Below are 17,439 nucleotides of genomic sequence, written 5' to 3' on the forward strand. Positions count from 1 at the left end.
GGTATGAAGCTCTCATTCACTCTATGTGGGTTATCCTGTCACTTGTATGCAAGCTTCCCTCTTCTGTTGCAATTGCATTGGGTACAAGTCATTGTTTGTCCATGTTCCTCTGATCTGAAGTCCTTTACAGATGGTGGCTTTCCAGAGTGATTCTCTCTGTTAGATTTATCAGCTCAGACAGACATTTTCCTGCCCATCCGTTGAAGATGCTACAATCCTCCCACATGTACGCTGTTAGTACTCAGTTTGTATAATAAGAGCCTGTGCATGTGGACAAACTTGATTTTCCCCTCTGCTCTCCTCCCCCCTCCCTGGTGCTCACCTATGAATGGCCTTTGGAAATGTGGAGGCATAAATCCAGGGTGGTCTCAGTAGCAGATAACCTTTCCTTACTGGGCACTTGTGTGCAGAATTGGTACACAATCACTTTCTGAACTTAAAGAACACCCAAGAACAAGCAACACGTTCCCCATGAAGCTGCAAACTGCAGCCTCCTTGTGCTGTGCGTATCAAGTCCCGCCCACCCCTTGTCCAGATCATAAACCAGCTGCATCCTGGGCACTTCCTAAAACCCCATAAAGCATGGACTGCAACTTCTGCTCTTCTTGCTCTTCAAGACTTGGATGTCATTCTGGTATGTTCCCTTGACTGAGAAGCCCCTGTCACACTCCTCAAAGGCGAATTGTCGCCGCCGAAAAGTAAAACAGAAATGAACCTGTTTGGAAAAGACTGAAACGGCCCTTCCCAAGTGAACGTTAGCTTGTACATTTCTTTCAGTAAGCCTTCCCTGCTCGGTCATGGGATGCGAACTATCAGAGGGATGGTCTTTCAAGTGGTATGGTTTGGGGAATTTCCACGTGTTTTGTGGCATGACTATTTTTTTGCTCAAACCACAATAAATGTTTCTCCTTTTCATTTATTTTTGAAAAACAGAGGTAAATCACATTGAGTGTTGGTTCTGCTCTCTACCCGGGGGGTGTGTGGGGGGGTGGCGGGTGTCTTAGTCTTGGCTGACTTACCTATAGCATAATCAACTGATAAAAGGCTTGCTTTTAGTGGGCACTGATGTGGGGGGCACACAATAGCAAAGCTGACCATTAGGAGGAACCGTCACTTATTTATATCAACTACTCCAGGTGAGCAAGCTTGCCCCAAATTTCACAGCTCACAGGGCACAGAGCCAGAATGCAACGCTAAGATTTAAAACCTATGCTGAGGTTATTTGCCATTGTTGCCTCTTCGAACTCCTCTTTCTCTGTGAGGCCTCCATATTTTCTGCTCCCCTTGAGGTGTCCACATTTCAGCTATTTCTCTTCCCTCCAACCCCACCCCTCCCCCAAAGATTATGAATAGGCTCTGAGTATGAGTACCAAAATATCATTCAAGTCTGCATTTTACTGTATGAAAGCCAGTCATGTGATCCCTGAAAACTGGAAATATGATGCTATGGTGATTTATGTAGATGGGCCAGAGTAAGGAAACGTATATGTAGTTATCTCTCTCGGGTTTGTTCGTGTAATTGAAGGAGGAACAAGGGTGTTTTGTTCTTTTTTTTTTTTTTTTTTTTTTTTGGTGGCAGGAGCTGATAGCCGGCAACCACTCTTCGCTAAACTTCAAGAAATGGAAGCAAGCTGTGAATGCTCCATTCAGGCCCAAGTAAATATAGGAAAAGGTGTAGTGGTGTATAACGTGCTGATTTAAAAACGCATTCTAAAAGTCACAGGAAGAGGGAAGGTATGATATATTAGTCGGGCAATGGATGCACCTTAAGCTGAAATGCAATACAGCTATCGTGGATGGGAGATCTGGATATGGAGAAGAAAAGAGTAATAGGAAAACGTCAAGGGCAGTTAAAGCAAATGAGAAGTGAGGCAGTTTATTTATTAAACTAACATTCAGTATCTCTGTTTGACAGAGTTGAATAACACTCGTCAGTCTCCTTTCTGAATGTTCCTCATTGGACAGGTGAAGAATCCTGACTTTCAGTTATTACATAACAAGGTCATTGTACAATAACAGAAGGGGAACTGACTTGTGGGTGCATACAAGAAACAAATTCTGGCTACCAAATAATGTTCCTGTTGCTTTTACCTTTGAAAGCAAAGCTAGGGGCTTCCCTGCTTGGAAGATAACATGCCACACTACCCGAAAGTCCTTTGAAGTATGGATGCTTAGCGATTCAAAAGAAAACCAAGCCTTTTTCCCCCTTCTTTTCTCTACTACCCATTACACATCGTAAAGTCTCTCTTTGTATTTTATGTTTTAGCCACGAGACCCAAACAACTTGCTGGGACCATCCCAAAATGACAGAACTCTACCAGTCTTTAGGTAAGCACACGGCTATGTTTCTTCCTGGTTAAATGACAGATGGTTTTTGGCATAGATTGTAGTGTTCAAGTCCTTTGTTGTCTTAATATATCACTTGATTGTTGAAAGGTTGAAAATGACTCCTTTCTATCCCACATTGACTATCAACTTTCTTTTTTTCCCCCAGAGGTTGCTTAAAAATAAGTTTTAAAATTTCATTGATTCCTGAAAATTCAGCATACCTGAGCGAGCCCAACAGGTCTTCATAGTTTTCTTTGCAGCCTAAAAGGATGGAAAAAATACTTGCAATTTATGGCAACCCCCCCCAAGAAAGAAAACTGTTTCCAATTGCTCTTATTGATTTCTTCCTTGCAAAACCAAGACATCATTTTGCCAAACCACAAATGTTGTGTAAAGGAATTTTCTGCAGTCTTTCCAGTACTTATAATTCCTAACCTGTAAGGTCGTCCGTGTGAACATTTAAATGATTTCTCTGCTATGGCTTGTTTTCTGTTTGTGTGAGAACCTTACAGTTCTTTTTTTCAAAAGAAATTTTTTTAACTTATTGATTTGAGAGAGAGAGAGAGAGACAAATATAGATTTGTTGTTCCACTTATTTATGTATTCATTTGTTGATTCTTGTATGTGCCCTGACCAGGGATCCAACCTGCAGCATTGGTGAATTGGGACAATGCTCCAACTCAACTACCAGGCCAGGGCATGACAGTTCTTTTTTCTCTCATAAGTTGGATGATTTTTTCTAACAGATACACAGCCTCCAAATAAGGGGAAAACTTTAGTCTTTTTTATGATTGATGAAAGTCCACCCTATACCATTTAAGTTTTGTCTGGAAAACTCGAAAATGAATTCTGTTATGTCACAACTAGTTTTTTTTTAATAATTTTTTTAGATTTTATTTATTTTTAGAGGGTAGGGAGGGAGAGAGGGAAAGAAACATCACTGTGCAAGAGAAATATCAATCAGTTGCCTCTCACGTGCCCCCCATGTGGGAATCTGGCCCACAACCCAAACACGTGCCCTGACTGGGATTCGAACTGGTAACCTTTCAGTTTGCAGGCCGGTGCTCAATCCACTGAACCACACTAGCCAGGGCTAGTTGTTGTTTTTAATAAAAATAAATAGTCATGCCTTCTCCACTATTAAAAGTTTTTAAGTCTGCTTTTGTGTGTGTGAATGGATGTATTTACTGATAAAAATGCATGAGGTGAACTCTTTGGGTTTCAAGTTATGTGACAGACAAAGCCCATGGGAATCAGGATGCTTAAACATAAATGTATGTGGGCTGTTTCTGTGTGTGTGTGTGTGTCTGTCTGTAGCTGTTAACTACCTTTCTCTCATAGGTTAATGGATTGCAGCTATAGAGACATTAAAAAATGGGGTAGGAAATATTAGCCAAAAAATACAAATAAAAAGCATGAAAAACAATAGTCACATAATTTTAGCCAGACATATTACATTTCAGTAATATTTTGTTGTTTCAGTCCAGCAGTGTGTGTCTGCATGCACATATGTATACACACACACACACACACCCCTTTTAAACTTCAAAGGACATTGGGATCAGGTACATTTTAAGTGTTATGTTTTCAGTCCCTACAGATTGTTTCTGGCTTATAACACTGCATTGTTTAGACCACAGGTGGAAAACATGAATATTTGTATTTGGGCAAATGAGAAAATAAAGAGTTCCTGTGAACCGGGCTGTGGCTGCGCTGGGGATCTGGTGCTCCTGGCCCCATGCTCTCAGGATGTCAGATTTTTCAAGAGAAACTAGAAATCTGTCAATAAAGAGCTAATTTAATCTTGTCTGTGAGCCTCCAGCTTTCACCAACTCAGCCCACTTGTAATATCCACTCTAATCACAGTGATCTCTAGTGCTGATCTTTTAATTTATTTTTATTTTAAAATTATTGTAGAGTCAATACTGTTTCGTTGTTTTTTAGTTTAAAAATACAAGCTGAAAAATGAAAAAGAGGAAAAGGCAAATCATCTCTAACCCACCTCTTAGAGATAGCTAATGTTTAATAATCTAGTAGGTATCCTCAAAACTTTCTTTCCGTACACACCTTTTTAAAAACTTTGATCATTCTGTTTTATAAGCAGCTTTTTTCCCCTAAAAGTGGCCATATTTCCATTTCGTTGCATCGTATTCTTTACCAGCTTACTTTTAATTACTCTGTAATGCGAAATCACAAGATAATTATGAACTGCCAATAAATAGGTGTTTCTACCTTCAATAAGCATTAAATGCACTTTTATCATACATCTGAAGTTTTCTCAGTAGATCGAATGTGATGGTAAACTCAAAGCTTACTGGTAACCCAGCATGATTTGTAATCTTGCACAAATCACCTGACTTTGGAACGTAATGGAATGATGCAGGGGAATTTAGAGCTCATTTATTACAAACTTCTCCTTGAATGAAATCAACTTTAGTGAGATAATTTATGTATAATAAAATGCAGCCATCATAAATACATGGTCAATTCCAACCTCCTTTGAAATTCTGTTTTTGTTTTTGCTATCCTAATAACCAACATTTTGGAAATGATTTAGGTGCCAAATTCCTTTTTGAGCTTTCAGAACTAATATTCCAGTATTTTTGGTTGCAATCAAATATGACTTTTCTACGATGGTGACTCATCATTTAACATGTGCATGTATTGAATGTCTACTGTGTGTGCTGCACGTGTAACATGTCAGCAGCCAGCATGCATAGTGGATGATACCCACTGTTGTATTTCACAGGGACGTGAACTCAGGTGCAGAGGAAGTATCTATCAGGACTGCACAGCTATAAGGGAGTGCACTGGGATTTGCCCTGGGTCTTCTGTTGTTTTCACTTACCTCATTGAGTAATTAACTTCGTAAAGTATGTCTGTGTAGGGTTCTATGCACCAGCTACAGATATGTACAAATTGATGGTTTTACCTCTGGATAGACAGTTACTTCAATGGTATTTGTGGAGCCAACCATTATATTTCCAGCAATGGTTTGGTGGGTTCCTAGACAGTAGGCCCTCCTCCTCTCACTACTACCAGGTGCACTTGGGATGGTTGATTGAGTGCGTCACGTGTCTACATCCCGAAGATAACCCAAAAGATTAAGTACCATCACTGCCCTTCTCACCCCCAATCACAGTGTTTCAAAGTTGAAATATAGGCATAACATAAATCTTTCATTTGTTTTTTATTTTCTTTAATTTCATTTATTTTTAGAGAATAAAAAATAAGTAACCCAGGCATGTGCCTTGACTGGGAATCGAACCGGCGATGCTTCAGTTCGCAGGGTGGTGCTCAATCCACAGAGCCACACCAGCCAGGGCTCTTTTTTATTTTTATATGTTAGCTTATATTTTTCCTCAAGACATATCCATTTAGGTCTAAGTTGCTATTTTGAGCAGGATGAAATGGTTGGAAGCCTTCAATTGCACTCAATTCATGAAAGGGATCATGGAAGCAAAACTGGTGATTTCTGGTATGTTAAATCCTTTAGGTCATACTTAGTAGGTCCATCTCCTAATAAAATCTGAACCTGTCAGTGGTAACATGTTGGAAATATCAAGACATGGCTTCTCTCCGCCATACCCCCCCCCCACTTCAGACATATCTCTACTGTGGAAGCTGCAATGGTTCATAATATGCATGAAATATTACACATTCCTAAATATGCCCACTTCTAAGGAGGTTTCCATAGTCTGCTTTGCCAAAATCCCCAACCAACCTGTTCAACACGCTCTGTCGCCTGCTTTGCTCCCAAAAGCATTCCAGCGTTTCCCTCAACCCAGGCTCTGAACAGCATAGTATTGTAAGCCAAGAGCATTTTGCAAGAACTGAAAAAGTAGCACTTGAGCATTAACTTATGGAAGGCTGCAATATTACTTGAAATGTTAATGTTGGAGACCTCTAGTTAATACATTCCAGCTGATTTTCATTCTTTCCCCAGTTTTCTTCAATGAATTTATATTATTTATAATTACATATTTAGCAAAAAAGCTTCATCATCAGAACTCCCTGTTCCATTCTTCAGTAACTTATTAACCAATGAGCACCTATGACAGGAAAGCTACCATAGCTACACACACATACATGTACACACAAACACACACACACATATACAGAATTTATGTTTTAAGTCCCCTGATTCCCATAGATGTTCTTGGGTAAATTTAAACACAAAGAGATCGCATGCAGTATTATTCTCTAAATATGTCCATTCACAAAAAAGCAGACTTAAAAATTCTTAGTGCTAGAGAAGACATGGTTAACTTTTTGGGATTTTAAAAAATGTAAAAATTTATTTCAGATTATAATCAACAGATCTAAAATGGGGTTGTTTTTTGTTTTTTGGTTTTTTTTTTTTTTTGAGTGAGCTTTTATCAAATGTTAAAAAATAACTTGTTTTTCCCTTCCTTTTAGGCTGTCTTCATTCAAAAAATTCCAAGTTATGAGGGGAAAACATTGTCAGGCTCCCACACAAGCACACAGCAAATAATAGTAAAGAAATAATTTAAATGTTTATAGTGACGACCTGCCAGTCATTAAGAATTTGAACATTGGAAGGTCTCCAGAAACTTTTTGATGCAACATTAACTGTTTGGCAGAAGCATTGTCTTCTTTTCACAGGAAAGTAATCAATAAGAATAACTCGAAACCAGTTTCATTTCAACATTTTTCTCTGACTATACCCCTACTCTGGTGGGGTGAATGGTATATAAAAAAGCTTCCCGTATGTATTTTTATGTGGGCCTTAGTATTCCTATCTTTAAAAGAAGGGTATTGGACCAAGTGTCTTCAGAATTTTATTTTTATTTGGGCTGAGGTGAGGCAGGTTGCTTCCACAACTTGCTGTGATTATAATTTTTCAAGAATTACCTTTGGCTGACTCTGCAGACAAATGGGTTTCTAAAAGTTTCATCATTTCTATTTTTAAAAATGCGCATTCCGGGAAAAACAAAAGGAGAAGATTCTGCTGCCTATCAGAGTCTTATAGGCTGTGTGGGACAAGCTTGTTACCATGTAGGGAAGCTCTGGAGTTTTTTCCCACAAGCCCCCTGGGCCATCCATTAGTGGTTGAGAAGGCATATGCTTCACCATTTCTTTGAAGTAATAACATGCTCAATTCATGAGGCGAATTTCAGGTTTCTTTTAGCATCTTTACAAACAGAATGGAAAGATTGTTGCTCTAATAGGCTATCTTGGTGATTTAAAACAGAAAGCTTCCAAAAGGCATTTACAACATCAGGGTATGTTAGTAACATGCTCTGGGATTTATTTTTAAATACTTATATAGTGTTGATTTAGATGAAGTGCTATTATATGATTAAAAGCCTATAATTCTCGCACAATTCACGTGTAGATTCTTAAGTTCATCACTGAAATTTTGTCAACATTTTAAAAAGTTCCCTCCCCCCACACATATAATAGGTACTGCTTAAAAATGCTTAAAAGTATTTCTGAGTCTGTCTTATTGGGGGTATATTTATTATAAGCACAATAAAGTCTTTATGTGGTACCCTCCACAGCTCCCCTCTGAACTGCAGTAGGAGGTGTTTACATTAGCGATACCAGCAGTACAGCCTAGGAATAGCCATTTGCAAAGGAGACAGGTAAAAATAGGATAATGTGAAGAGAGAGTCATTAAGCTTCAGAAGGTTAACTGACCATTTCAAATCATTGACTAAAATCCAGATGTGCTGTGTGATTTGAGATTACTTAACCTCCGTTTGTTCCACGGGAGCCCCTTTAACCAGCAGGTTTTTGCCTCTGGGGGTGTTGGTGCTCCTGCAGTTCTGAAATCCTTTAGAAGGATCTAGCCCCTCTTATCCGTTCCCCATGGTTTGGAACTCAGTATTCATGATGTTCACCTGGATGATGCGTAAGCTCTAAATTTTCAAAAATAAGACTTATGACTGTTTTAGGAATTCTCAGGACAAGTGGTCTTAAAAACCCTTGTGATCGGAAGGTAGTCCATCAACACGTGGCCCTGAATCTCATGTCTGTTGCCTGAGAAGAGCTTCAGAATGTTAAAATGAGGGTTTCATTTTAGGATCTTGTAGGTCTGAGGCTGGTGTGAGTCTTTGGCAGTCTTAGTTAAGAGGACTAGTTAAGTTCCACTTAAAGTCAAGAAGCTAAGAGCTTCTTCAAGATACAAGAATATAATTATTATCAAGTAATTACACCTGTCAAGATAGAGTTAGAAAACACGGCTGTAGAAGTCCTGTACCTCTGTCCTCAGTTTGTCAAGGGGAAGGAAAATAAGAGAGCTTCTTCTCCCTCTGTTTTTATAGGCTTTTTACATTCCAGTAAGTATTCCCTCCTGAGGATGCTCTATGATTAGGAATTGCAGGATTCTGAATGACAATGAATTCCTTTTGCATTGGGAGCTGGTCCTATTGCTTTTCTCAGCATATTTTGTAAACAAAACTGTTCTCAACTATGCTACTCAATATTTTAGCACTTTCCTTGCCTCTCATTCTAGTTCCGTAAGTATTGCTTAAGTATTAAAACCTCTGCCTTTCCATTTTCCACTAGCATGATGCCTTGAACAGAAAAGGCAATTTAAATTCAGGTCCCAGCTTGGGTGTGACCTTAAACTAGTCCTTTACTTTCTCTCGGTCTTCGATTTCTGACTTATCCGGTTGGGCAGTGATCTTCCATCTCTAAATATCTGGTTTTACTTTAACTTCTGGCTGGATTAAGTAAGGCCTGGTTTTATGAATGCTGTGCCCAACTCCCCAGTGTTACTTTGTCACCACCAGCCTGGAAGATATGAGTACTAGGATGTTCACGTTTGTAGTAATTTCACTTTCATTTGTGTAGCCATTTACACTGTGCCAAGAGTTTGCAGAAATAACCACATCTCATCCTTAACAGAGCTGTAAATTAGGTAGATAGCTGGCATATGACCTGAATTTCCTATCAATTTCGGGTTCAGATCTCTGTCCTGGCCATCCCTTTGAGTAGACTTCCCGATTTGGATTTGGAAGATAATGCTACCATATCAGTGGATGGGGCAACTATTTTTTTTCTTTCTTTTTGCACTTGAGTAGGCTGAGGCTCAAGACTTGCTCTGACTTATTCATACTGACGTATGGGTCAAAGATAAGGGACCAAGTCCAGAGCACACATTTAATGACTACTAGTTCACTGTTCTCAAAGGAGTATCCATTACTCGTAGCATGATTTATAAAACTGCTTTATCAGCGTAATTAAGCTATGGAATCTCAAATGACGTTCTTTATTCCCTAGCTGACAAAGTTAGCATGGGAGATTTACTCAGATTTGCAAAATAGAAGACATAAGACATTAAGGCTGTTATAAATGTTCTCGCTTTACTTTTATCCTGCTTAGAAAAGAAAAAAAAGAGAAATCATCTGCTGTTTTAGACTGAGTTAGGATCAATTGATTTTCCCCATTTGTGAAATAGAAATGTAATCTTCAAATAAAAATTTATGGCATTTTACTGGAATATTCTTTTCTATTTCTTTCTTATTCAAATAACATGATTTCATGCTTCTAATTGAAGAGCATAAATAAATAGATATTTCTGAATTGCATCTACCAGAGCTTAATTCAGAAGGAAACTCAGAAGGATTCTGTCTCAGACTTAGACTGGTGTACAAGTTAAAAGAGATGCCTAATTGTAGTTTACTTGATCTAAATAAGAGAAACATTAAGGTTATGCCTGCAGCTGTGAAAAAAGTGCTGGATATGTACAATTTTTTAAAAAATTTTATTTATTTTCAGAGAGAGAGGGAGGGCGGGAGAAAGGGCGAGAAACATCAAAGTGTGAGAGAAATGATTGTTTACCTCTTGCACGCCCCCAACTGGGGACCTGGCCTGCAACCCAGGCATGCGCTCTGACTGGGAATTGAACCAGCAACCTTTTGGTTCATAGGCTGGTGCTCAATCCACTGAGCCACACCAGCCAGGACTGGATATGTACAATTTTAAAAAATATTTTTATTTATTTACTTCCAGAGAGAGGAGGACAGAGTGAGAAAGAGAGGGAGAGAAACATCAGTTGCCTCTCCCCAAAGTGGGGACCTGGCCCATAACCCGGGCATGTGCCCTGACTGGGAATCAAACCAGCAACCTTTCAGTTCACAGGCTGGCGCTCAATCCACTGAGCCACACCAGCCAGGGCTGGATGTGTACAATGTTATGTAGGTGGGTCTGCAGAAGACGATCTTTTCACACAAAGTAAAGGCATCTAAAAACGTGTCTGCTCTTATTCAGACATTTCCAGCATTTCTTTTTTAAGCACACAAGTCTAATTACCTCTGTATGCCTCCTGGGAGCTACAGTTTTGCTGGGAAGAGAGTCAAAGCAGTCAGAACACTCACATGAAATAGATAGTGAGTTTTTAAAGTTCGCATCCTCTACGGTAGTAATAAAAATGACCTAAAAATATTCCGAAAGTCTCTCTTATGACATAGTGGATGAACCATTAGCTTGTTTCTGAATGGGGGATATTCTTTGAGAATGTTTCAGATTTTGCCATTTCGCAAATCCTCTATCCCTTGCAGGGAAGTCCTTGGGCCCCCTCATGAATTGGACTTCATATGATACACATGAGTGTGTGTGTATGTGTACGCACATGTATTTTTAATCAAGCATTAATTTTGGTGGGAAAGTTATTAGTTTTATATTCTGCTTTCTAGTTTATTTAAAGAGGCTGTCAGTTTTAGAGCGAGCTTCTCAGTAAGTTTTTCCAATATACTGTATGTCACAGACTTTTAGGTAGTCCTCCTGAAACTAACTAGTATGCACTCATACCACATGTAAGTCACTGCACAAGTTCAGCAGGGCTTGATGTGTTCTGTGCTCTGTTCTGTGAAATGAACTCATTGATCATGCATTTGGACGTCATGGCAATGTAAAATTACTAGAGAAGTTGCTTAACACACTCCCAGTTCCTATCCTTGTGAAGGATCGGGCTTTGATAGCACTTTTCTAGAGTGCTTAATTTTTGAAAATATAACTGTCAACTCAAATCAAGTGACCTTGGGTGAGGAGAAGATAACTAATTGACACCAAAAAGGAGCACCTTAAAAATATTATTTATGGAAGTTTATATTTTGCCAGTTGTGAAAAGCCCATGCAAAGGAGGGATCTATCTTAATGCTCATTTCACAGCCCTTCTTAGCCATTATTTTGAAGGTCAAAATAAAACCTCATTCCATTATAGGAAAGGGCCAGGTGTGAAGTGGCGGGGCCCCTCCTGCCTAATTGCATGCCTCCCCCACCCATATAATTTAATATAATGTGGAGAATGTGATATTTTTCAAATACAAGTTTGTTTTTGTCTAAAGTAAAATACCCTTTACATTATGTGATGAATTCAGTGGGGAACTGAATGATTTTACTGTGACTTTGCTATTGTCATTTTATGAGTTCAGGTTAGAAGGTAATGTGATGAAGTAGCAAAATACAATAGTTTGTTGACTTTGAGGCTGACAAGACATGAACTTGAATTCTGGCTCTGCCACCAGTTTTCTGGGGCCAAAGACAAAGGCGCTAACAATTTTGAACCCCAGTTTACTGATTTATTTAGTACTCATGATACTTTCCTTGGGAAGCATTGTTGGGATTAGAGATAATATATGTAAAATGACAAAATGTCTGACACAGTAACTGCTCAAGGAATTATAACTACTATTAATGATGATTACGATGATGCACTATTATTATTGTTGTTATTATCATATATCATGTCCCTTCATATCTAAAACCTATTGGGCCTTGGCTGGTGTGGTTCAGTGGATTGAGCACTGGCCTCTGAACCAAAGGGTCACAGGTTCAATTCCCAGTCAGGGCACATGCCTGGGTTGTGGGTCAGGTCCCCAGTTGGGGGCACACGAGAGGCAACCAATAGACGTTTCTCTCACACATCAATGTTTCTCTCCCTCCCTTCCCCTCTTGCTAAAAAACAAACAATATTTTTAAAAATTTGTCGGGTTCCTGATTTCAGATACCAACATTTAAGATAGCGAGGGACACTCTGATGTAGGTCTTTAAATCTGAAAACCCACTCAATTTTTCTAAAGTAGTTTACCTCAACCAAAATACCCAGGTTTGCCTGATCACAATGTATTCTAATTTCAGGCATGTATACACTTACTTTAACTTGAAATGCAAAGTAGAATAACAAATTTCATGGTACTGTGTCCTTTGGCTTCTCCCAATATAAAGTCATATACCTTTAGCAATAGACAACAATATACGCCATAACCTTCAACCATCAATGCAGATGACTTTATTAATACATGTATGTGTATGACTTGATATCTCTCTTCCTATCTATGTCTTTAAGATCATAAACATTAAATCAAGTACAAACTCAAATATGTGAATTAAAAACAAACTGGGAAAGAAGCATGCCCAATAATTTATAAGTAAAAAGAAAGGAGAAAGCCTGTAAAATAATGTGTCATGATCAGAAAAACGTGACACATAGTAAACATGTAACAAGCGGTGCTGGTACTGAAGAGGGCAAGGGAATGTCCAGAGAGCAGGTAAGGAGGGATGAGATCATACGGAAGGTTTTGATGCTAAGATTTTTCACTTGGGTGATCTATCAATCAAGGTCCAGTCAGAAAATAGAAACCACTTTAGTTATTTCAAAAAGACGGGATTTAATGCCAAAAATTGATTACCCAATGATGGATGAAGGAGCTAAGAAGCCAAACAGACAACAAGGAGCCTCTGCTATACCCAGGCCTGAAGGGACAGTGTCAAGAGAGGTATCCCCAGAGGCCCAGAGCCAGGGCTGTCAGGTGGAACTAGAACCAATGGCTAGTTAGGACCAGTGGGGGAGGGGCCGATGGCAGACAGCTGGAGCCCGAAGGAGCTTTTGGCAGAGGTTTTGCTGAAGGCAGAGGGGAAAAAAGGGAGAAATGGCCTGACCTCTTCTTTTCTCCTGCCCTTTGGTCTTCTGCCAGCTACTCCCATTGGCCAAACTCACCTGGAAGCCAGTTGGTAAGGGAGCATAAAAATGCCATTCTCTGTAATAAAGAGCAGAGCAGGGGAAAGGGTCAGAGAATGGATCTGAGAATCAACAAGGAAATTGCCGAAGTACAGGGAGACCACGTGAATGGCGATGCAGCCAACCGTCTATTGCCAATACGCAAGGTTGAGAAACACGAAGCCTCAAAAGCTTTCATAGCGCTTAGTGAGTCTGAGGTGACTTAGATGTGGCACTAGAAAGGCACACAGGGTTCAAAGGAAGCTAACCTAAAAACAGGAAAAGAGGAGGTAGCAATAAGTTATTTGCAGGGAATTTCTAACACAGAAGATAAGCTCCCATTCATTTGACTATAGTGCTTGTATTGTTTATAGTTGTTTATTCTCAAGTCTCTCAAGTTTTGGCTTTAAAGCAAAAACTGTCTTCCTCATCTTTGTCACCAGTGCCTGTTGTGTAGTAGCCTCCAAATAAATAAGTGTTCATTGAGTGAAACACAGTAGAACAAAAGATTGTGATTTTGCCGGGGAAGAAGACAGATACCACTCAAGAAGATGGAAAGATACAGATTTTTTCCTAAGGCAGATTATTAAACTGGCAAAATAGAACTCTCTGGAGAGACAGAATTCTTTCCAGAATGTAGAAGATAAAGCCTCATAATAATAAAAATAAGGAATATCAATGAAGTTAGTACTTTTTTTTTTTTTTTTTGCAATTTGATATTAGCAAAACCAGGTGACCTGCTATTCTGGAGTTAATTTTGTCCTAAAAGGAATAACCAATTGATGATCAAGGAGGTAAGAGCCTTGAAAGAAAAAGTCAATATGGATCTAGAATTTAAATAACAAGGGAAGGAAACACTGAATGCAATTTGATGTGCTGCTCATTTATGATAAAAACTCTCAGCAAAGTGGGAACAGGTGGAAAATATCTCAACATAATAAAGGACACATATGACAAATACACAGCCACCCAACATACTCTGGGCAAAAACAACTAGTGTTTCCCTTAAGCTTGGGGATAAGACAGGGATGTCTGCTTTCACCGTTATTCAACATTGTACTGGAAGTCCTAGCCACAGCAATCAGACAAGAAGAAGAAATAAAAGGAATTCAAATTGGAGAGGAAAAAGCAAAACTGACATTATTTGCAGTTGGTTGGAGCATCGTCCCATAAACTGAAAAGTCACGTTCGATTCCCAATCAGGGCACATGCCTAGATAGTGGGTTCGTTCTCCAGTCAGTGTGTGTACAAGAGGCAACCAATTGATGTTTCTCTCTCATATCGATGTTTTTCTCCCTCTCTCTCTCCCTCCCTTCGCCCCTCTCTAAACTCAGTGAGCACATCCTCAGGTGAGGATAAACAAAGAAAATTAAACTAGACCACTTTTCTTACACTGTAAACAAGAATAAACTCAATGGATTAAAGACTTAAATGTTAAACTTGAAACTGTAAAAATTCTAGAAGAGAACATAGGCAGTAAAATCAGACATTTCTTGTAGCAATATTTTTTCTGATATCTCGGGCAAGGGAAACAAAGAAAAAATAAACAAGTGGGACTATATCAAACTAAAAAGGTTTTGTACAGCAAAGGGAACCAACAAAAAGAAAAAACAACCCACTAAGTGAGAGAACATATTCACCAATGATACATTTCATAAAGGATTAATATCCAAACTTTATAAAGAACTTAAATAACTCAGCACAAAAAAAACAAACTAATTAAAGAAATGGGCAAATGACCTGAATAGACACTTCTCCAAAGAAGACATACAGATGACCAATAGGCATATGAATAGATGCTCAACATCACTCATCATCAAAGGAATGCTAATTAAAACACCACAAGATATCACGTCACACCTGTCAGAATGGCCATCATCAGTACATCAGGAAACAAGTGGTGATGGGGATGTGGAGAAAGGGGAACCCTAGTGCACTGTTGGTGGGAATGCAGACTGGTGCAGCCACTGTGGAAAACAGCAAGAAGTCACCTCGAAAAATTTAAAATGGATCTGCCTTATGACTCAGTGATTCCAGTTCTGGGAATTTATCCAAAGAAACCCGAAACACTAACTCAAAAAAACATAAGCTCCCCTATGTTCATAGCAGCATTATTGACAATCACAAAGATCTGGAAACAGCTTAAGTCCCCATTAGCAGATGAGCGGGTAAAACAACTATGGGACATTTACACAATGGAATACTACTCAGCCATAAAAAGAAGAAAGTCTTACCCTTTGCCACAGCATGGATAGACCTGGAGAACATGATGCTAAGTGATGTAAGCCAATCAGAGAAAGACAAGTGCCATATGATTTCACTCATATGTGAAATCTAATGAACAAAATAAAGTAACAAAATAGAAACAGAGTCATAGATACAGAGAACAGACTGGCAGCTGTCAGAGGGGAGGGGGTTGGGGACTGGGTGAAAAAGGTGAAGAGATTAAGCAAAAACAAACAAGCAAAATCTCATAGTTAACAGTATGACTACCAGAGGGAAAGTGGGGTGCAGGGAGGTAGAAGGGGGTAAAAGGAGAAAAGTGATGTAAGGAGACTTGACTTTGGGTGGTGAACACAATACAATGTACAGATGATGTGGAATTATACACCTGCGTCCTATATAATTTTATTAACATCACTCCAATAAATTCAATACAAAGTTAAATAAAAAATTTTTAAAACTACAATTTGATGTGCTGAGAGCTTCATTCATTTATTGTTTCCTTGACTCAAACATTTAAGAGTGTTCCAAGCATTGTAAATATTAAACTTTAGGACAACAGACTAAAGTACTATGAAAAATAAGACTTATTAAAGGTATAAATTTTTTATAATCTTATTTGTCTTGAACATTAAAACATCTGTTCTTTTCAGAAATTTTCAAAGAATTGTAAAAAGAAAATAAAAATCACCTCAAATCTCAGCACCCAGAAATAACCACCATTTACATTTTAAAAGATTGCTTCCAGTCTTTCTTTTCTGTGCATTTTTATGTTGTTGTTTGAGATAATGTGATGTTTATAATGTTGTATCCCACTTTATTCGTTAAATGTCATAAGTTTTTGCTCATTCTTAACAATTCTGCAGGGTTGTTATTTTTTCCAAGTTGCATTTTCTTGGAGTACCACTTTTAAAAATAATATCCCATTTTTCAAAAATTAGTACATGACAAAGTAAACTCAAATTTGGATTGAATCTATGGAAATAAATTTTTAAGATTCTGGAAACTTATTATAAATAGACTTCTCAGAAAAAAGCCAAGAAAAATGATGTCTTCTATGCAACACGCTACTTCTGTATTAGAGATATTGTATAATAAAGCCTGTGTGCTCAGAATCAGGCAGTCAAAAATTGAGGGTTGAGCCCTGCTTGGGTAGTTCAGTTGGTCGGAGCATCATCCGCATACACCAGGGTGGTGAGTTCGATCCCCAGTCGGGGCACATGGAAGAGTCAACCAATAAATGCGTGGAGAGGTCAAACAAGAAATCGATATGTCTCTCTCTCTCTCCCCACCCTTTTCACTCTCTCTCTAAAAGCAAATTATAGCGCCCTGGCTGCTGTGGCTCAGTGGATTGAGCGTCGGCCTGCAAGCCAAGTGTCTCTGGTTCGATTCCCAGTCAGGGCACATTACTAGGTTGCACATCAGCTCCCCAGTTGGGGGCGCAAGTGAGAGGCAACCACACAGTGATGTTTCTCTCCCTCTCTTTCTCCTTTCCCCTCTCTCTAAAAAAATAAAATAGACAAACAAATAAATAAATTGTTTAAAAAAATAAAAGCAAATTATAAAAGGGAAAAAAAGCGAATTTAAAAAATCAGAAGGTCGATAAGTTAAATTCCTCCTATGATAAATATAGTTGATTAAGTGAGTAGTTTTCTAGCACAAATGTCTTAATGAGTAAAATTTCCTTTACCAAATATTCATGTCTCAAGATGACAAGGCAACTATCCTTGGAAACTGTTGATACTACAGAAAAGTCTTAGCAAATAATTTAGAAACCAACTTCATAAGTTTTAATTTTTACATTAATTGATATGTAAAAAAAAATCACTTAGCTGTAACTTACCTTTCTGGAAACAGAATGGCTAGCAGAACACATTATCTTCTCAAAACATTGGCGCCTGCAATTACCATATTCTGTT

General features: G+C 38.6%; 1 protein-coding gene across 5 annotated transcripts in view; it reads left to right on the forward strand.

Moving 5' to 3' along the window:
• DMD (dystrophin) overlaps positions 1-17,439 on the forward strand; it is a 1,939,482-nt gene that overhangs the window by 1,803,871 nt on the left and 118,172 nt on the right. For all 5 annotated transcript variants that reach the window (XM_090265340.1, XM_090265335.1, XM_090265336.1 and 2 more), the window contains one exon: positions 2,267-2,328. In XM_090265340.1, coding sequence (XP_090121466.1) covers positions 2,267-2,328 — 62 coding nt within the window. The remainder of the gene's footprint in view (positions 1-2,266; positions 2,329-17,439) is intronic.

This window comes from Furipterus horrens, unplaced genomic scaffold, assembly GCF_987537825.1.
Source record: "Furipterus horrens unplaced genomic scaffold, mFurHor1.1.pri manual_scaffold_17, whole genome shotgun sequence".
Taxonomy (NCBI): domain Eukaryota; kingdom Metazoa; phylum Chordata; class Mammalia; order Chiroptera; family Furipteridae; genus Furipterus; species Furipterus horrens.